This window comes from Colletotrichum jinshuiense, chromosome 2 (genome assembly GCF_051148585.1).
Source record: "Colletotrichum jinshuiense chromosome 2, complete sequence".
NCBI classification, from domain to species: Eukaryota; Fungi; Ascomycota; class Sordariomycetes; order Glomerellales; family Glomerellaceae; genus Colletotrichum; species Colletotrichum jinshuiense.
Window position 1 is genome coordinate 6,064,736 of NC_139309.1, and position 20,480 is coordinate 6,085,215.

General features: G+C 46.9%; 8 protein-coding genes across 8 annotated transcripts; 6 read left to right on the forward strand and 2 right to left on the reverse strand.

The window, feature by feature from the left end:
• Positions 1-2,572: 2,572 nt before the first annotated feature.
• On the forward strand, positions 2,573-5,094 carry EsH8_II_001578 (uncharacterized protein; the record flags this gene model as incomplete). The annotated part of the gene is made up of 5 exons (XM_083264876.1): positions 2,573-3,009; positions 4,374-4,452; positions 4,582-4,773; positions 4,835-5,030; positions 5,090-5,094. 5 exons carry the CDS (start codon positions 2,573-2,575, stop codon positions 5,092-5,094), a joined length of 909 nt encoding a protein of 302 aa, XP_083122198.1.
• A 3,467-nt stretch (positions 5,095-8,561) lies between these two features.
• EsH8_II_001579 (cell wall mannoprotein 1 family protein) lies at positions 8,562-9,272 on the forward strand (the record flags this gene model as incomplete). Its single annotated transcript, XM_083264877.1, has 1 exon — positions 8,562-9,272. The coding sequence occupies one exon, from the start codon at positions 8,562-8,564 to the stop codon at positions 9,270-9,272; it is 711 nt and encodes a 236-aa protein (XP_083122199.1).
• Positions 9,273-11,762: 2,490 nt separating this feature from the next.
• EsH8_II_001580 (uncharacterized protein) lies at positions 11,763-12,381 on the forward strand (the record flags this gene model as incomplete). Its single annotated transcript, XM_083264878.1, has 2 exons — positions 11,763-12,276; positions 12,347-12,381. 2 exons carry the CDS (start codon positions 11,763-11,765, stop codon positions 12,379-12,381), a joined length of 549 nt encoding a protein of 182 aa, XP_083122200.1.
• A 1,918-nt stretch (positions 12,382-14,299) lies between these two features.
• Positions 14,300-14,701, forward strand: EsH8_II_001581 (uncharacterized protein; the record flags this gene model as incomplete). The annotated part of the gene is made up of 2 exons (XM_083264879.1): positions 14,300-14,513; positions 14,571-14,701. 2 exons carry the CDS (start codon positions 14,300-14,302, stop codon positions 14,699-14,701), a joined length of 345 nt encoding a protein of 114 aa, XP_083122201.1.
• Positions 14,702-14,733: 32 nt separating this feature from the next.
• Positions 14,734-16,393, forward strand: EsH8_II_001582 (uncharacterized protein; the record flags this gene model as incomplete). The annotated part of the gene is made up of 2 exons (XM_083264880.1): positions 14,734-14,745; positions 14,822-16,393. 2 exons carry the CDS (start codon positions 14,734-14,736, stop codon positions 16,391-16,393), a joined length of 1,584 nt encoding a protein of 527 aa, XP_083122202.1.
• Positions 16,394-16,492: 99 nt separating this feature from the next.
• On the reverse strand, positions 16,493-16,834 carry EsH8_II_001583 (uncharacterized protein; the record flags this gene model as incomplete). Its single annotated transcript, XM_083264881.1, has 1 exon — positions 16,493-16,834. The coding sequence occupies one exon, from the start codon at positions 16,832-16,834 to the stop codon at positions 16,493-16,495; it is 342 nt and encodes a 113-aa protein (XP_083122203.1).
• A 159-nt stretch (positions 16,835-16,993) lies between these two features.
• Positions 16,994-18,509, forward strand: EsH8_II_001584 (uncharacterized protein; the record flags this gene model as incomplete). Its single annotated transcript, XM_083264882.1, has 3 exons — positions 16,994-17,201; positions 17,429-17,644; positions 17,713-18,509. 3 exons carry the CDS (start codon positions 16,994-16,996, stop codon positions 18,507-18,509), a joined length of 1,221 nt encoding a protein of 406 aa, XP_083122204.1.
• Positions 18,510-18,711: 202 nt separating this feature from the next.
• On the reverse strand, positions 18,712-19,884 carry EsH8_II_001585 (FAD-dependent oxidoreductase; the record flags this gene model as incomplete). The annotated part of the gene is made up of 1 exon (XM_083264883.1): positions 18,712-19,884. One exon carries the CDS (start codon positions 19,882-19,884, stop codon positions 18,712-18,714), a length of 1,173 nt encoding a protein of 390 aa, XP_083122205.1.
• Between the last annotated feature and the right edge of the window lie 596 nt (positions 19,885-20,480).

Below are 20,480 nucleotides of genomic sequence, written 5' to 3' on the forward strand. Positions count from 1 at the left end.
AAGCAGTCCTAGATTGATCAAGTCAACGCTGCGCCCTGGCATGTAGTGTTCAGAGTGCTGCCAACATCTATTCATGTTATGCGGTGTCAGCTCACCTCGCCAAGTGTCTTAGCGTAAAGTAGAAGTAAGGGGGTCATAGAGAAGGACAACTACTATAATTGGACTTCTCTAAAAGCTGAATGTATATTATAGATTTTGATACCGGACCATTTAACAGCTACTTTCAGACGACTTGCTTAACCGACACGATGAACTCTGATGCTATCCCTCGCGAATCACAGGCCCGTGTATGGTCTAGGCGAACTGGAGTTTGCTTTCCACTAGCCGGAAAACACGGCATCAGTATGCATCGGATTTAGCTCCCGAGAGTGGCGGATGTCTCTCCCGAGGGTAACGGAAGGCGTTCCCGGGAGTCAGGGATGAGAATTTGTTGCGGTGGCAAGATTTGAACGAATAACGCCTTCCTTAGCAGGGTGCCGGTCTAAATGCAAAGGTGGCGGACAAGCAATCACCTTTTTCAGCGTTTCTAAACATCACAATGTCGCTTTATATAGATCAAATAGAGTTTATTCGAGCCGTTTATGTGTACACTATATAGATTTAATATTTTAGTACTCCAAGTTTTGCTTTAGGAACTAGGTTCTAAGAGTTAAGAATATATACTGTTATACTGTTGAGTTTACTACTCTTGTTGCGTTTTTAGTCCTCTTGATTAGATGGGCGATTTATTAAACGTAATTCATCTATAGTCCTACCTTTTTATAGACTTAATAGAACTAGCAGCTTGTAAAGGAAGAAGTTTAAAAGCTTAACTATCTAATAGAACATTTCCTATATTATTAAAATAACGTAAAATAATTAGTTGTTATGAATAATTTTATGAAGTTTATAATAAATAGGTAACATTAATTTGCCATATAGGCAATTTCCAACTTATAGATGTTAGTATAGATAGCTAGTAAGAGTTTAGAGCCAACCTCATCTAATGCCAACTTAGCTAATTATTTAAACTTTTATATACATCTAACCTATTGCGGCAGGAAAATACTACAAGTCAGGATGCCAACAAGTAGATAACAAAAAGGTCGTCATTATAAGCTCTATAGTAGGCCTTACTAAGGTTGAACTGTAAGTATCGCATTGTGTTATCTTGGCTGTAATGTTTAGCAAGGTCATATATAGGGTAAGCCTATTATAGCAAGCAAGAAATAGGACCGCGCTTTCCCTATAAAAGCAACTACTCTACTATTAGTAATTAGAATATATATATTTGCCTAACTAGGGTAATCTAGATAGAAAAATTACTCTTAATAATGAGAGATATATAAATTGGAATTTTAAATAATTTATTTCCTTTTTAAGAGCTCTTTTTCTTTATATAGATGCAACTGCATACTTTTTAGGTGTAACCACTAGCTAACAAGGCAAACTCTCTTCCTCTCTATAATATTTAGGGTAGGTAGGGATTCTAGTCAAGTTAGGTCTAATCAGCCTAATTTCAACTAGATCTAACCACTGTTGTGGCTCTAGAGATAAACAGTTATTCTATAGTAAGTGAAACTGGAATGCTTAGCAGTTTCAGATGGAATGTAATAGTTAAATGCATCCACCCATCTAATTAGCTATTTACACTATTTCCCTTAATTACCTTACAGAAGTTCCTTAGCTGGTTAATCTCTAAGTGAGCTGATAAGTATAAAGGTTTTAAGACTAGAACTGTTTATTAATTATAGAACTAAAGATTAAGTCAATCAATATACTTTACTTCCCACACCTATAACTAAATTAAATCTTCAAGAACAACAAGCAATGTAACATTATAGTATATTAGTGTAAAAGACTAGCATTCTTGATATATATTCATTAGTGCTGACCCTTTATAGCTTAGCGTTATACTATCACAAGTGTCACGATAGCTTCATTCTGCCAAGCCTTTTTTTGGCTGTAGCACCTGACAGTGCACATGTCTCGTGCGCCTGCATGTGACAGGCTCACAAGTTGTCTACTTATGTCGGCTCTTTGTCATTTCTTCACTTACAGAGAATACAAGGCATTTTCCCACAAGTTCCTTATACCCGCTGTAAGCTCTCGTGTTACACTCAGTATTAAATTTTAAATCACCGGGATGAAGTGCCGGTGCCTTTGCATTCATCCCTAGCATACTTCTGCTTGTAGCCCTTTATAGCTAGCGCTCGTATTCCGTCATAACCAGCACATGACAAGAAGCCCTACTACAAGGGCTCTACAGGCTAGATAGGAGTCTAAATTAGTAACATCATGCATTCAAGCTAAATAGAATGCAGCATCAATCGAGAAAACAAGCATTACAGGGATCCTTCGTGTTTAAGCCGTAAACTGATCCACAGGGGTTGAACGAGGAGGAGGTAGCGAGTCAGTTAATACGAGAAATCCATAATGCCTCATACGCCGTATCATATCAAAGGGAGTGTTATTTAAATATTGAACTTTACAAAGGTATTTAAGAGTCTATAAAACCCTAGGAATACAGGAGAATAGGACATTGTCGACAATTTACAAACATCCAGCTAAGACTTGCATTCTAAAAACTACGATGCAGCTCTCTCTTACTCTTGGCGCTTCCCTTATGGCCATTGCCTCGGCCGCACTTCCGCCTATTAACATGGGTTACTTCGATTATCCCCACGGTTCCCAGTTCGTTGCCTGGGCCCCTTTCACCCCAACAACCACCCAGGAACTTACCGAAGTTGCCGACTCGCTTGGCGCCATCAAAGGCACCGCTACCTGGACTGCAATCCGGACGGTCAACACTTACATCACCGATCCTATCTGCCGCAATCCATTCAACATCACCGACGATGCAACAAACTCCACCTACCTCGACCTTGAGCTGGCGTGCGTCGATGACAACATTCCGCTTTGGGCCCAGCCAGAGGTCACTGCTGTGGTCGACAAGACTACCAACAAGACGGTTGGGACTTGCGTCCCTGTCACTAAGGATGGCGGCGAATGGTTTGCGGAGAGCACGAAGTATGTTGGCTCGTCTCTAGTTTACGCGTTTGCCTGCTCTGAACCCGGTGCCTCTGCGTAACCGACAATAATGGGTCAAGGATGAGATGGTTGATGGAACGACTGCAGTACGAGTAGAATCTAGTGTCACGATAGCTTCATTCAGCTACTCTCTCCTTAGCCTTGGGCTCTTGGCGTCCCAACTGCTCCGTGTGCTTGCGCCTGATCAGCTCGCAGGATTAATACGTATACGGGCTCTTTGTCCCTATTCGCTTCTAGAGAATACAAGACCCCTTTTCCTATGAATCTCTTGTGAAAACTATTTGCTCTTTCCTGTGATATATAGATTATAGACTAAAGTAATAAGCCTAGATGTTACGGTTGCATCAGGTGAAGTACTGTGGCATAAAAGAAAAGATTTAGTAATAATGGATCTGCTATTATCATCCACTGTTCTACATCTTCTCTGACCGTCCCTAACGTCCCATTTTGGGCTTAAATGCTGGCGATCTGTAAACTGCAATGTATATGAAAAATGAAGCGTATGCAAGCAGCCTTTCAAGGTTGAACCAAAGCATCAATATTGCATCGGGTGCCTCAGACCCTCATTTTGCTGAAGACGGGTAAACTAATTAAAGTTATTAAATAAAAGTTTTAATCTAATTAATTACTAAGTAAATACAAGTCTTGGAGTAAAATTGGATACTAAAGTGGATATTTCAAATCTTGGCAAAGATGAAGTCTACTAGCACTCAATGGGAAAAACGTCTTTTTACGGCATACCGGCATACCGGCATACCGGCATGCCAGATTAGGGAAACCACTCTCGCTGTAACTCGATCATGTGCCGATCTATCGGCCCTAAACTCTATTGTTCAACTAATAATACAGAAGTATCTAGGAACATATAGTTATATTGAATACCGACGGTCCCGGCACATTTACTGAAACGGTAGCTTGCCTGTTTATTGACGCTGCCTCTATACGCCCCCTGATGCAACCATACGACTGCTTCCGTGGATGCCCAACACTACTCTCTTGGTTCGATTCTTATTTGACTCCGTCACTGCCACTTGCATCAACATTACCGCCCATGGCAGGGAGTCCTATTTAGCCTTGGATTGATATCTCTCTACGTCCTCTTTTTCCTGTAGATGATTGCAGCTATGGCAGCGGCGAACTACCCCCAAAGCATCATCAGAAGGTACAACTTCATTGCACAACTCACATCAAACCCCATAAATCCGTCTCTTTAGTCCGTCGGCCTTCTTAAGAGGCCGTTGCACCATGCTTAAAGCGGCTTTCCAGACTATCAAGCTGCCTAGCCTCGCTCTGCTGGCGGCTTTAAACCTCACCTTTTCTGCTTACTGACTACATATCTGTAGGAAGCTCGTCTTTATTGGTGACGGTGCTTGCGGAAAGACTAGTCTGCTGAGCGTCTTCACCCTAGGCTATTTCCCTATGGTATGCCATCTGTTTTCTTCTGATTCTAAAGACATAACCCTTACTAAAAACCCTCATTGCTAGCATTACGTTAGTACTACATGCATCTGTCTACTCTAAACCTAATGACTAACGAGCCTTGAGATTAAGACCCCAACCGTGTTCGAAAACTACGTTACAGACTGCAGAATAGATGGTAAGTCAGTTCAGCTGGCGCTATGGGATACCGCCGGACAAGAGGACTACATGAGGCTACGTCCCCTAGCATATTCCAACGCTCGTGTCATCCTTATCGGGTTCTCCATTGACACACCTGATTCCCTTGACAACGTCAAGCATAAGGTTCGTTCCAGTGGTCTGGCACCCTTAGCGCTTTTAGCTCTTGAGCTGACGACTAGTACAGTGGGTAGAGGAGGCCTCACGTCTCTGCCCTAGCGTCCCTACCATTATCGTCGGATTAAAGCAAGATCTCCGTGAAAATCCTGTCGCTATTGAGAAAATGCGTAAGGAATCGTTGCGCTTTGTTACTTACGAGGAGGGTTGTGCTGTTGCCGAGGAGATTGGTGCCTGGAAATACCTCGAGTGCTCTAGTCTTAGCGGTAAGGGAGTTGACGATGTCTTTGAGGCGGCTATACGCGCAGCCTTATTGTCCTTTAAGAATAACGAGGGAGGCAGCTGCTGTATTATTTTATAATTATCGGAGCCTCATTGCGTGTATTTTCCCTTCTAAATCCTGAAAAGGCGGGAGCTTGTGTTGTGAGCTTAGGCTGGAGGCCAATTGGGGCAGAGTGAGTTTGTGCACGAACCATCGGCTTAGGAAAACATTTGCACATTGTGACCGCTATCTACATTGTGGCTCTTCAAGCTCTGCTAGGCTATGCCGGCCCCTCCAAAGGATGTGTAGCGATTTAAGTCGTATGATGGAAGGCGTGAGGCTAGCCCTAGCATGATCATTACCCTAATTATTCCAAAGCTGCTTACTTGACATATTTCGCTTTCGGGAGCTACATCCGGCAATATATGACGACCCTTAGCCGTGCGCTGCTTTCCTGCGCAGTTAAGTGCCGATAATAGTCTAGACTAGCGATCAGACTTTACGAGGCACCACTTTACCTTAATTCATGACCACGGTATCTAATTGGCTAGGTCGCAACTGCCCCGCTAGAGGTGGATTTTACCATCAAATCTCTGCCTAGGCCCCGATCTTAAAGCCGTAGCGCCGATCTTAAAGCCGTACCGGTAGTGGACATTGCCTCAGACATGATTCATAAGTCTCATGCTCCTTTACCTAGTTGGCACTCAATGGGATAGCTGTGCAGCTGGACGTTTGCTGACGTCAATCTAACCATAATGTGAACTTACGCCAACGCATCGACGCAGATGAGCTGTTGGCTCGCATTCTCTAGTGTATTGAGGAGTAATATCGCCTCGTAGACTTTTCCACCACACTATGACTTTGCCCACTTCTAAACTGGCCCGCACGTGATGGCCAGGGCTCGAGGGATGCAGAACCTCAGCTCAGCATTTAACATGGCTTTGAGTCGACCGGATTGTCGACCGGGCCGAGATCAAGTAATCCCTGCCGGGGCTTACCAGAGGTCGGAGTCGATCCCAGAAGGCACCGAGTATCTCGACCACGTAAATAACATCTCGGATCCACATGGTGAGGAATTTCAGCTGCGCCCCGAAGCGATTTGTGGTTGTCTCCTGTCTTATTCTGGCACTTAAGCACAGCGGAAAATGTGGAGAAAGAAATGTAACGGGTGGAGCCGATTACAAGAATTATGCGAGTGAAATCGCCGTGTTCGTCGATTTGCTCCTGTAAAGTTGCGCATGACTAATGACGTGATGAACGGTGAAATCTGAAGCTTTCCAAACCGAATGTAGAGCCTCCGTAGACTGGCACCGTTTTCCAGAAACCAGTGGGACTTGAGAGGAATGGAGTACCAATTGGCATATGTGACAGGGAGAATAGACAACCACCAGATCGACTTGGTCTAAATCATCCTTGGCAAGGATGCCTAGGTATGCAGAAAGTAACTTCAATTTGAAGTTCAGTTCGACAGCTTCAGCCAGGCGCTGCAACTTGGATCCTCAAGCTTGCGTTCAACAATGTCCTTAGCTTTGGCACTACCATGTCCGTATCGATAGATAGAAATCGCGGTTTGACCAGAGGGTGTTTGGGTGTTCATCATATCTCAAAAACTTCATCATTTCGGTCATTGGGGAAGTGTTCTGTCTTTTTCGGTGCGGTCTGGGCAGTCGCATGCCGTTGGGCGGTTCCAGTCGGTATCCATAACTACCAAGCAAGACCAATTTTCTAAACTCTGACCACGTCTCTCGATTGAGTCTGGTAATTAGATGTAGGCTGCTTCCTTCAAAACGCAACGCGTAGCCTTGGGGTGTTCGGAAGCACAAATGAAGCCCCAGCAAGCCCAAAAAAACGCTGTTCTGTCCATTGCCTGCGACTTTGCGACAACTCGCTTGAGTGGCGATTCAAGTAACTCGCGTAGCTCAATGATATGCAGCTTTCATAAGCTGGAACTAGAAAAACAATGGCCAGCGTGATTAGATGAATAAAAGGCTGTAGGGCGGATTTTCAATATACTGCAATAAATTGCCACACGTTCATCTTGCTGCGGGCGAACCAGTAACGGGTTAGACACTCCAAAGCGCGAACAAAATTCAGTGAGGCCGGTCGAAGAGCGGTAGCACCTCTTGGTCAGCATGTTCGACTCACCAGAGGCCTTAGGCAGCACCATCAGTCAAAAAGCCGAATTCCATTGGCTGGAGCGACTGCGCTGAATGGGTTGATTCCTGATTAAAAGGCCTTAGGAAGCTAAGAATCAAATAGTTAGAGTGCTCCCCATCCTCGTCTTGGGTTAAGGCACTACAGCGAACGTACCGTCCTAGCAAGGCGAGAATCGCTTTCAAGAGAAAGTCAGGAATTGGCTCTTAACGTGAGCTTGGAGAAAGGCGGCGTATTCAAACGTAGTTTGGCCTTCATGATACGCTGAAGATAGACATCTGCTCAGGCTGGGCCGATGGCGTAAAGAGGAAGCCCGTGCTTGTCAAGTCTCGGACCGACGCCATTCACCCGAGTAGAGACGTGTTCGCAGAGCGACTTAGTTGTCATCTAGCAGCAAACCCGTGTCTTAGCAGCGCACGTTCGTGATAATGACGGACACTGGTACTATGGAGCAGGAATTTCTGGTTCTGTTGGTGAGTCTTTGTTGCAACAGCCTGCTACAACGCTATTAAAGCGGGTTTAACTTTTGTAGATCTGAAACTCATGAGAGCTCGGTTGTCTTGTGAAGAAAAGCGTAACACTAGAACGTCTGATGTCTGTTGTTTCATGACCTACAATAGTTTGACACGGACCCATACCAGTTGAACTGGTCTGTGTGGTTATCCTTTTCACGTCAAAACGGTTAAAGGCCAAATGGAGGTTGACAGGTGGTGAATCTACGATGGCGGGCGGCTGAGATGAAGTGAAACACACAGCTTCCGGGTTCACCAACTTTTACAAACACCATGCTCGGCCCCCTCACTTCTCGCAACGGGTATATGTCTACGTAAATTGTCTAAGCATCCATCGTGCGTTGAAAAAATCTTCCTTTCTTTTCTACACCTACATAAAATAGAAAATTTCCTTACATAGCCTCTATCCAACAGTCATTCAGTCTGATAGTTGCTATCAAGCGGCTAAATTTGTTTATGCAATCAAAAACAGGTAAAGCCATGCGAGAACTTCGGCTAATGCTCACGGATACTCAAATGAACAAAGCCGATCCCGACGGGAAATGCTTTGCATTAGAAGTCTGGCTTACCAGGCGAACACAGCAGTTATCACTGATGTCAAAGACTATAGCCAATCATATTCCGTTGCAGACAAGAGCTGGTGGCGAAAGGCCCTAATAACAGTCTTTCTTATAGGAAATAAACTTAGGACTATCATTCGACTCGACTAGAACATTTAAGTTCCTTCCATCTTCCATCGATGAAAGACAGTTCATAAAAGTGCTAAATAAGAATCAGAATAACCAACATTCATATATTCCTTACTACTACAAACACCGAGATTAAAATCCCTGAAGCCTTTTTCTTTTGGCAATTATACATCACTCAGAATGAAAACTCAATTTTTGATATTTACTCTCCTCTACCAGGCAGCATTCTTTGTCGCCATGCCCCTCAAGTGGCCAGGTATTGAAAGGTGCGACAACCTTGATGATATTGAGATGGCCATCGCCCCGGTGTTCAACTCGCTTCAAATGGTCGATGCTGCTGTCCTTGTCCTCGATGGCAGTGCCTCTACAGCAAAAAAACTACTTACTGCCTCTCAGCAGACTCAAATCACCATCGAACAAGCTACGCCAAGCGTTCGAGCCGCTGGCGACCTTACCGCTGCGAAGTCTCTCAAGCTGCGCCGAACTACAGACATGATTATCGGCCAGACTACAATTACTGTCAATGATCTAGTCTCTCGGAAACCCATTCTAGATAAACTTGGCGTCAGCAGCCTCGTGCTAGAGTCTCTGCAGAGGCAGAAGACCTCCAGTATGGCGCTAAGCCGAGCATTAGCTGAAAAAGTCCCCAAAGCCGGACAAAGAATAGCGGGTGAAGGCATGGACAATCTCCAGTCTGTCATGAACCAGGCCATTGCCGCTTACTCTATCCCCGCCACCGTTCCTCCCACGTCCGCCGCCCCGGTTGCTGTGCTGCCACCCCAGATTCTGCCCGCTTCTAGACACAAGGACAAAAAGAAAAAGGGACAGGCCCACAGACACGATGTTGAGATGAGGGTTGAGAGGGAGTTCCAGAGTGAGGGTTGTGTTTAGGAAGATCGGTCTATGCGTAAACTCTAGGATTCATGTTGTCTTAGTAATAATGGCACCAACAAACAGACTAGACTACCACCCACACAGATGAATTGATAATTACAAGTCTGTATTCCAATCCCTTTGGAAGGCAAAAGAAAGAATTTTTAAACGTCCAAAAGTGGAATTCATTAACTGGCATCTCGGTTCTACATAAGGGCAGCGTTACACACGTTATAGAAAGACCCTCTACAAGTTCTATCCCATTGAGTACGACAAGACGTCAGAAAACACCTTTTGCGGGATAGGCCAATTCAATTCAATGCCTGGAAAGTTTAACCCGGTTGAAAATCTAGGAATTAGCGTTCCTAGAGTAAAATTAGGGTTTAAAATGGGATTAGCATTTTTGATGTCTTGCTACATTGGGATATATCTTATCTCTACAGGGCCTCGACAGACTCTGGAAGGGGCCTGAGGGAACCAGGTTATATTAAAAACAATAACAAAACCCTCCCAGGTGAGTGTTTTTAGGGGCGGCCTTGTCCGGCCTTGCCCGGCCTTGTCCGCTTATAAGACGGTGTAAGGCACCTTAACCGACAGTAAGCATGAAGCAAAGAAGGTTGTATGAGTTAATGAATAGAGCTGTCTAGCTTCAGTTGAAGACATTGTGTGTAGATATCAACTTGTCACATTATAAGTAAACTCTTACTAGGCGAATGGAAGTGATCTTTAGCATTAGAATCAAGAACTCAATAGATCGATTCGTTCAAGATACGTCATCCAATACATCTGACGGCATGAATTGGTGTTCATGCAGCTTTGCGATTCAGACTATTAGCGTTCATGGTTCCGGTCGTGCTCCGTGTGTATTGTTGATACTGGCTCTTGCCCATCGAGTGCGGTAAAACGTGAAAACCCCCTTTATGCGGGGTATACTATTGCTCGATAATGCCTAGGAATATTTGCCTAGTCAAATATTTAGAGATCAGTGCTTTTGGAGAAAAGGTGGGAACTAGAGTCGATAAGGGGTTTGACTTTTTCCCCTTGCTTGATGGGACAGTTAGGCGCCTACGAAGGTTTTCGCACGGACGTCTAACTGGAGTTTTGGATCAGCCTCGCTTCGTCATATGACGGTGGCTGCGGTCAACGAGTCAGTGATGACAGGAAGGATTACAGGCATGCATAAGTACTCTCTTATCACACATCATTTTAAGCTTACAATACCCAATTGGCCAGATCGCAATTGCCCCGCCAGAAGTGGCTTTAATACTAGATTACCTCTACTTAAGCCCCGATCGCAGATCGTAAAGTTGTAATGGTGGTGATCACTATCTAGGAAACTGTTACTACATACCATCCTACGTTACCCCCTTCTAAAACCAAGACCTCAAATAATAACGTCGCGCAATGTGGCTTGTAGCTTATTTAAAGCACATCTGTCAACTGTAACTATACTTATATTAAAAGGCTTCGTTTTCTGAAACCTGGAGATTATTACTTATGTCTTCCAATAGGCCACCTCGCTTTTTATGAGACAAGAGCCACAAGCCTCCTAGTGCTGTTTAACAACACGATCTCCTGCTCTACCTAGATCGACTCCTCCAGATGGCTCAACTTGGCATAGCCCGGTCAAAGACAGGGTGCATTACCTGCAGGTGAGTCTCCCTCCATTAAACAACTACCCCAAAGAGGACTTCGCTTGCTTCCTTAACAGTCGCTAATTGGCCCAGGATCCGTAAAGTCAAGTGCGATGAAGCGCGTCCAGAATGCAAACGATGTGTCAATACGGGCCGGAAGTGCGATGGCTATGTTTTACTGCCGGAGGGAACGTATTCGTGGGCCCAGCTTCTACGTCCCCCGCCAACGCAGACGGCGCCATATACTGAACATCGAGCTCTGGCCTTCTTCCAGAGGGAAGTTGCACCCCGTCTGGCTGGTCCTTTTGATGGTTACTTTTGGACACATCTGGTATCTCAGATCTCTTATCAAGAACCTGCGACGAAACATGCCGCACTGGCTATTAGTTCGCTATACGAAAATTTAAACCGAAATCCGTTACATGGATCTGGCGAACAAAATCCCTTTGCGGTCGCACAATTTAACGAATCAATTAAACACCTGAGAACAACCAACAACCAGGAGACAGTGCTTCTTGTATGCATTCTCTTCATCTGCATTGAAATGCTGCGCGGCGATTTTGAAGCAGCTATCGATCACTGTCGACACGGCATTCACATCCTTAACGGCATCCAGTTTAAGTCCGACTTCAGTAAAAACTACCTAGAGCCAGCATTTTGTCGCCTAAGTATTGTCCCCTTTTGCCTTGGGGTACATCCAGACACCTTTCCTGATATCGCATCGCCACGTCCTTTCCCAACTGCGCCATTTTGTAGTCTTCTCGAAGTTCAAGCAGCGTTGGACCCATTGCTTTTACGGACTATACGCTTCATACGGGCGGCAGACGGATATCGGCTTGGGGACCAATCATGGCCTAAGCCTAATACTTCAACAATGAAAGAGCGGGAGGAGATCGATGCGTTGCTTGACACCTGGGCCATAGGGTTTCAAGCATTTGAAAAGCGCAAGACGATCCAGAAATATTCGCATTGTGTTATACGGGAGAAGACTATCGGATACCTACTTCAATCAAAATGGCTTATCGGTAAAATCTGGATCGACACATGCTTCTCTCGTGAAGAGGCAGTTTATGACTTACATCTAGCGAAGTTCTACAAGATTATAGAACTTGCTAAGCAGGCAGAAGCCATACAGATTTTCAATACGCATCCCCGCGCCAAGTTCACATTTGAGATGGGCTTTATCCCGCTGCTAGCGTTTGTTCTTATTAAGTGCCGTTTGCTGAGTCTGCGTATTGCCGCAATGAAGCTTATAAAGGCGCTTGCCCATGAGAAGGAGAGTTTGTGGAACCTTAATACTTTTACAGCGTTCGCTACTCATATTATTCAATTCGAGCACGGCTTGCAGCTTGAGCTGGAGGAGGACATTGCCGATGTGGCTGATGATGGTGCGTTGCCCCCAGAAGAGCGGCGCATTAAAGACTCAGTTATGCGACATGAAAAACATATTATCTCTAGGAGTGATGGTGTGGTTACACTGTGGAAGAAAGTAGATATCTTGTTAAGGGAACAAGAAGGGCCTATTGTAGTAAAGGAAAGGTGGTATGCAGTACATTTTAGGCGTTCTTGTGAGTAGTATATATATATTCTATTATGTAAGGTAATATTTATATACGCCTTTGTGACGAGAGAGCTCACAGCGGGCATAAGAGATTTGTAGGGAAAAGTGTCTTGTATTCTCTGTAAGTGAAAGGACGACAAAGAGCTCGTATAAGTAGGGATCCTGTGAGCTAGTCACGTGCAGACGCACGGGACATGTGCGCTGCCAAGTGCTGTAGCCAAAGAAAAGGCTTGGCAGAATGAGGCTATCGTGACAGCCTTTCTTTAATGCTTTCCATTGGGAAAGGTTGACTTTTTTATTTAAGGCGTAAGTAAAGGAAAAAAAACCTCCTTATACCTTGGTTTCCCTCTATTTAGTCCTCTATAACTAGTAGATTAAAAATCAACACTAGTTAGCTATATACTCCCTCTAGCTAATTATTACAACCTAACTGTAATGCTACAGCTATACAATTGGTGTAAGTCGTAGAGCGCAGTCCTTACGGTCCTCCTTAAGCAGTGTTGACAGCAGCGCAAGCATGATTGCTTGCACTGACGGATGTTTTAATCTGTTGCTACAGTTGGTCACTGTCAGCCTGCTGTTATACTAGCAACTTAATAAGTATAACGCTCTTTCTAGCGGTAAGAATGTAGACAATATAAGTACGTATAAGAACATAGAGATTAGGTCCAGCCTATCTTGTATAAGAGAACTATAAAAGAAACTTCAAACTGGAAAATATTCTTTACCAGTTAGATTGTTAGAATGTTTTTTTTTTTTAGATATTAACTATTTTATATTTATTACCTATATTCTAGACATCTTCCTTTGTATTACTTAGAAGCGTTTAAATCTTATATTCTAAATATATAACTCTAAGTGAAAACTCTATAGTTACTATAACATCAGTTTGTATATAAAATTATAAGCTGGTTTCTATCTATAATATATTATATTGGTCACTAGGGATGATGTCAAACGGAATTCATACAAAGTTCATCATATGCTAATATGTTGCTCTAGTGCCGTTTGCCGCCTGAGGGTCGCGCGACCGGGGCGAACAGGCTGAGCAGGCTGAGCAAGCTGGCAGGTGGCGCGGTTTGGGGATACGAGGTTAAAACTGGGCCCGGGAAACACAGGCAGGTTAGCAGTAGTGGCAGAGGCAAAGTTGCCAAGAAATCAGAGTCTTGAGCAGGCTTGGCAAATTAAATACGGAGTATGGCGGCGCCAAACGCTCCTTTGTCGCCTTCAACATGCTCCCTTAACAGTATGATATCGCTCGCGGGCACCGGTTCCATGCGGCATCGTGGTAATAACAAGTGCCCAACGGAAGAGGTCGTGGCCAAACTAACAGGGAGTCTATTTCGCCAATCACCAATCCGGACATTCAGTGCAGCTTTGCATTCGTTGCTACAACGATAAAGTGGGACGTTATTGGCTGTTTCCTGTGTGAGCTGACTGCTTGCGCATCGATAGGGCTGTGTGGCCAGCTTTCTTTGCACGTGGTGTGCAGTGGGTGTGGCACAGGTGTCGTCCGCTGAGGCGGGGCGGAAGATCGAACCATGTAGACACGATATTAACGGAATCACATACAGCCTGGGCGGTGCTATAATTGCTTGTCAGCCCTCGGTTAAGCGTGGTTGCAGGTTTGGCTTGCATCTGTCCGCCTATTGCGGCAAGGATTGGCCAGAGTACGGCCGCGTTTCTACACCTATGACTGTCCAGCCCCATTCGGCCGAAGCACACAAAAAGGGGCTACGGTGCATCATTTACAGACGCTGGACCCTTGGGCGAAGGATCCATAGGTAGGCCTAATAAACATCGGAGAACCACGCGTAGAAATTGCTGCTTAGACTGTGCAGTTCTCAGTCATGTTTACTATTTTCAAGAAAAAATCCGTTTACCACGCCGACGGCTCATCAGGATCGGAATCAGTCCCTCTAGCATGCAAAACTCCACAGGGCTCTGGCCCAGACGTTGTGAATATCAGGCAGAAGGCTGCACAGGAAGCAAGGCCGCTGCAGCGCTCATGGCTTAGTCTAGCAGTTGACATAGTGCTGGCGCTCTTGCCTCTGGTATTTCTCGGTAAGAACTGCGAACTGATGTCTGATATGGGCGCCTTCCATGTTGACGGATACGCAGGCCTTTTAATCGCCTCGGCTTGGCAGGATAAAAGGCCGCAATCGGTTACAGGCGATCGAATCCAGGACGCCTTGCTCCTCTCACCCACCATCTTCCCATTGTATTTGCAGCTATATGCGGCAAGGCTATGAAGTCCATTGCTCTGTATCGGAGCCAGGACGGGATGTCACTACGCGTAAGTCTTCGGGCATTGCATGTGGGCTCCGCAAGTCTCAGAATCATCACTCACTCACGCGGCGGGGCGACAAAAGCTTCTAGAGCATCTGTCTGGTGCAACTTCTCTGTTTTCGGCGTTGGAGCGGGTTTTTGTGCTGCGCAACTTTGGCGCCATCGGCATCGTCACGACCGCCGTTTGGCTTCTATCACCGTTAGGCGGCCAGGCGCTTAGCTTGCGTCTGCTATCTAAGAGGCCACTCTACTCGAATTCCACCCAAAATGTGACTTATCTGGGCCCGGATTTCCTAAGCAGAGTTTATTTGGATCCACAGTCCGTCTCTCGTATTTCAACAGTCTATCTCTCATCACTTTCAACTCCCGAAACCTTACGGGAGTCGCCGAGGGATTTATGGGGGAACCCGAAAACCTCAATCTCGGACTCGAGAACCGGGGAGGCCGACCCCTCTGGATGGAAACCTCTAACCAGCGCTAACAACGCTGCGAGCTACACGAACCTGATCGGAATTCCTGTTAAAGCTTTTGGTGACGGCGTGGCCTCCGAATTTGTCGTCTCGTCGGTCAATATGGACATCCAATGCTCATCCCTAGAGCTAACAGATACCGAAACATTCAAGCAAAGCCTCAAGGAGCCGCTTGTGGTAAACTACTCTGGAGGTGGAACTTTCCCGAACGGCACCACCTCCATTGTATTCCCTGAGGAATTCGCTAGGAGCCGCAATCTGACCAGCTTTATATACATGACGAACACGTCATGGACCCAGTTCGTATCTGACATGACCCAGCCCATGACGATTTTCTACGGCTCTATGGCCCAGATGACATGGGGCACGGCACAGCAGGGCGGACTGCCAATCTCACTGGCCACATGTACCATGTTGCCTCGGGTTCTTGAGACGAAGTTGACTTGCAATGGACAGGTCTGCCAAGTCGTCGCCACTCGCCGCAAGCAGCAAGTTACGCAAAAGACGGGCTTGATCACGAACATCCTGGACATCGTACGACGTCCTCATTTCTGCACTATGGGTAGCTCGGAGGCATCGTATGATTCAAGCCAGACCGAAAGGTTCATCTTTTCTGGTTCCACGGGTACCGCCAGCAGAATTCTAGATCTCTGGCAGATGCCGCTCGCGGAATTTGAAGAGCGTTTTCAGCATGTCATCAACACATATTGGTACGCCTCGGCGTCGGAGATGTTTTGGCAGGGGAACCTTTCCTCCTACTACCACCAAGCGCACGTTGTTCAGACGCCTGCGGCAGTAACGGAAGATCTCGGCCTGCATTATGTTTGTGACTGGACGTGGTTCGGGTTGGCGGTCGCTGTCTTGATCCTGCTGGAAGGTCTTGCCATCGTGAACATGGTATTGCGTTTCCGGACATGTGTTCCCGACATCTTTGGGTATGTGAGCTCCCTGGTTATAGGCAACATGTACTGCGAAGCCAAAGGATTAGAACAGAGCTCTGCTTTAGACGGGCTTGAGAGGGCAAATGCCTTGGGTCACATGCGGTTCCAGCTGGCTGATGTTAAGGGCACTGAGGACGTCGGTAAGATTGCGTTCGTTCCTCGTCTTTCTGGGGAGCGCCTGGGGCAGGATGGGCAGGACGAGATTGGGGGAAGTAGAGTGAGGTTTAATCGTTACTACAACTAGGCGACTGGATCCCCGTCTTTTAGCAGGATGGGTGTGCTGTTTATCTAATAAGTTATTCTTCACGCTCCCATTAAATATGTTCCTGCGTCCTGCGCTTTGCTACCATGGACATCTTTGGTTGTCCTCCGCCTGTGGTGTGTAGAAGAGATCAATACACAAGTCGAAGTGTAATTTCCTGTCCTCTAGCCGATTCAAGGTCAGGACTGTCCCGCTATAAGCAACGAAGTTGCCCAATACTGCCCAGTCTTCACGGCCAGGGGTGAGCGTGGGTAGGAGATGGTTCGAGTCTCGGGCGCCCAGCGTCTTACCGATTATGGAGGTTTTTACGGCGTCGGGACCGATCTCGACCCACACCATCTTCTCATCAGCAAAGCCACCGTCGCGAATGGCCTCAACAGCTGAGACGCAGCTGACTGCCTCCCGCGTCTGATGGGCCGTCATTCGGCAATAGCGTTTGATACGGATCGCCCATTACGCATAATTTCATGTTTCTGACTAAGATATTGATGAACTGCAACCTCGAGGAATGTGTTTTCATGAATGAATAGAGAGCGCTTGAGGACTGTCAGCTAAGTTGGCCTTAAACCATCACCGCCGTACATGATTTTGAAAACGTATATCGCTCTCGTTTACGAACCTGCTTCTAAGGTTAATGGTCCTATGTATGGTGTTGCAAAAAAGGTTAACCTTGTTGTCGTCAAAGCTAGAACCCAGGCATCCGACACTGATGACGCTCTGGACAAGATCTTGGAAGACATCAGAATCAAGAACCTACAGGGCAAAGCTATCGTCAACATATCCCGCTGTCGTACGTGGAGCCTTTCCACCATCGACAGTCTCCACTTTTCACTAGACCAGGTAATGACAACACATATAGATTCAGCAAGAAAACGATGAAAGAACTAGTGAACAAAATGATCAGCGAGGACTTTATCGTTATCGCAGCGGCTGGAAACAAAAATCACGCCAAAGTAGCTTTATGTAGGCTGAGTTACCACGCGTCGAGTGCTGAGCTGACTGTGTATGTCTAGTCAGGAGAATGGTCAGCTGCTGACATTAATATCTGGCCTGCTTTGATGGCTGGCGATGGTGTACTAGTCATTAACGTCGGAGCTGTTGATAACACCGGCAAGAATGCCACCTTCTCTCAAGGAGGACCTCTGGTTCACGTCATGGCTCCTGGTGTCCAGCTTCGGTGCGCTACCAAATCCTCCTTCTTTGGCACGCGGTTGAATGATGGCACATCTTTTGGTCAGTAATCCCAGTCCGTAGTCTATATGTTGGAAAAAGGCAGACCTCGCTTACATGACGCATCACAGCCGCACCCGCCGTTGCCGGTCTTGCAGCATATCTTCTCGCACTTGGAGAATACCCAGAACTGTATGAAATTGGAAAGGTAGCCGCCAACATGCAAGGACTCCTCATGGATATAGCCTACCAGCTATCTCCCACCGGGGGCCAGGTTGTCTATAACGGTCAGGTTGGCGTTTGCGGCCGTCCTCGGAGCGCCAAGTTCAAAAGACAGGACCTCAGCTGCAGGGACTGCTCAGCCGTCTCGTCGACTACAACCCTTGCGCCAACGCCATCCTCTGCCACTCCTGCGCCCGGGACTCTGTCCTCATTTAACGAGCTAATGAGGGATGGTGCTTTGGCGTGCTTCCCTGTAAGCGGTTTTACCGCTACGGCCGGGACAACGTATGGATTCTTATTCGACGTGACCCCGGACATGATCGCGAGCATCCAGATCGGCTTGACAAATGAGGGACATCATCAATCCAAGGGGCCATGGATAGGCACCTTCCTGGCCCAGTCAATTTCCTTGATTAGGGTCTGTGGGTCCGGTTCTGGATCTCTAGTTTTCAAGTTTACCGAGGAGCCCTTGAGGCCATGGCCCATTAGAGCACCGGCTGGGAACGAAGTCTTTAAGCTGGACGAGAAGGTCACAGCTGGGGCAACATCGTGCTTCCTAACAACTGGTCTAAAGATACAGGAGGGCAATTATGGCTTTTCGTACACTACCTTGAACGGCATTGAAACCCAGATAGGAGACGACAGTTCCGGCCCAAAGTATCCTACTACGGAACAGGGCTTCAGGTGCTGGAGTAGTGTATATTGATTTCTCAGGCGGTAGTATTTCAATTTGCGCGACGAATAATGGCGACTCAGAGGCACCTCTTTCTTTAGTTATAACGAAGTAGCCCAGATGGACCCATGCCTTTGGTCATGCCCCTTCTCCTCCAACAACCGAGCTCAGGCATATCGCCTCTTATTAACTTGGTGACGGTGAATGCATTTCTAAACTCGATTACGTCTTCTAGCTATACAGTAGGAGAATTCTCATCAATCTGGATACCAAACATGCCGACAGCAATTGAGTAGCTCTTGTGAACAGCGCTGCTGCCATATATCCTCATTTCCTTCTCGTACGCCGCCGTGACGCCAGGCTTGTACCCACCAGCCTCACGTAATAACCTCCCAAGTAAAGCAGCGTCCTGGACCGCTGTATTAGCACCAAGACCCCCGGCTGGAGTCATGGAGTGAGCAGCATCGCCAATGACAGTCACACGAGGCTCGTTGGGCCATTCAGGTACTCCCCACGGTGTCGAGCACGTGATCTTCCAGAAGGCAGCTTCGGACTCCTCCATGTCGTCGAAGAGTGGCTTGAAATGCGGGTGCCAGTCTTTGGTAAGTGACTTGGCCATGTCGGCTGCTTGCTTACCAACGATTGCGATGTCGTCATTTGGAGCACTGATCACGCCTGGCTGACCACCCAACGTCCAGCCAAACTTGATGTTCGGGTCGTCCATGTCGCTAGAGCGTACGTTTGTAATGACACTGACAGTGCCGCCATGTCGCGTGCCGTCTCGCAGTCGGAAGACACCTTCGCCCAGGTGTTTGAAGGCTGTCGTAGGTGCTTGGCCATGAATGCCCCTTGCACCTGTATCGTACACCTTGAGCCTCCCGCCCGAGACCTGCTTTGCAACCTTGGAGTAGATACCCTCGCCTCCTACAAGCATCGATCCTTCGATAGACCTTGTTCCGTCTGCAAAGATTGCCCGGACGCCTTCTTGTGTCAGTTCGTAGCCGGTAACGCTCTTGGACCATTCAATGTCTTTCTCGCAGCCCTCGGCGAACATCTCGCGCATGTTTCCCCTGGCGATCCCGACGATCTTGTTGTCCCGAGATGACAGCTCCTCACGGAAAGCATGCTCCTTCTGTTCTGCAGTGGTGGCGTCGAGCTCAGTGAAGCCACTGCCGCCGGTCTTACCGCACTTGTCCCAAAAGCGCTGCCATTTTCGCGAGTCAAGAACCGATTCAATGGCGTCCAGACCCTCTGCTGACAGACGCAAGCGGTAGCCTTGGGCACGAAAGGTGAATGAAGCGTCACGTTCAAAGATTCTGAAGGGGATATTGGATTGCCGAAGGGATTGTGCGAGGAGCAGCGAGGAGAGCCCAGCGCCTGAAATGAGAATTGGCTTGTTTGTCGACATTTTGAGATTTGGTTTGTAGGGCTGGACCGATGCCAGTTGTCTGTAGCTATGACAGGATGGTGTGTTGCTGTGGTTATAAGCTGTGGTTAGAAACTTCGGATGTGTCCGGATGCCACTTCCAGCAAACTGACTCGGCTCTAGCTTACAAATCAGGAATCGATGGCCAATCAACGCTCGCCTTCGACTAGGCACTAAGGGAGGGGGCGGACGGCAATCAGACTCGGCTCCTTGCGAAACCCGATTTATCAATGTGTGTTAATCTGCACTTGTGCGAAAAGGTGGCAATGCATATTGGCATCATGGCTTAGGTTTCTGCAAGCCGGGCAGCAGTTGACTTCACATAGGTTAATGCGCCTGAACACGGAAATGGAAGAGGGGATAGACCGCGAAGAGCATGAGAGGGGCGATTAGTCTTCCTCCACTACTGCGTCGCAGCCGCCGTCGTAGCCGCTGGCGCTGGCGTTGCCAAGCATCAGGATCAGCAAGATGCTGATAAAGCCCTGAATACCGATTATTAGGTCCGTTGTTCCACGCATGACTTGGATGAGATGGACCGCACGGTTATGCCTGGTTTGGAAGCCGGAGACAGATAATAG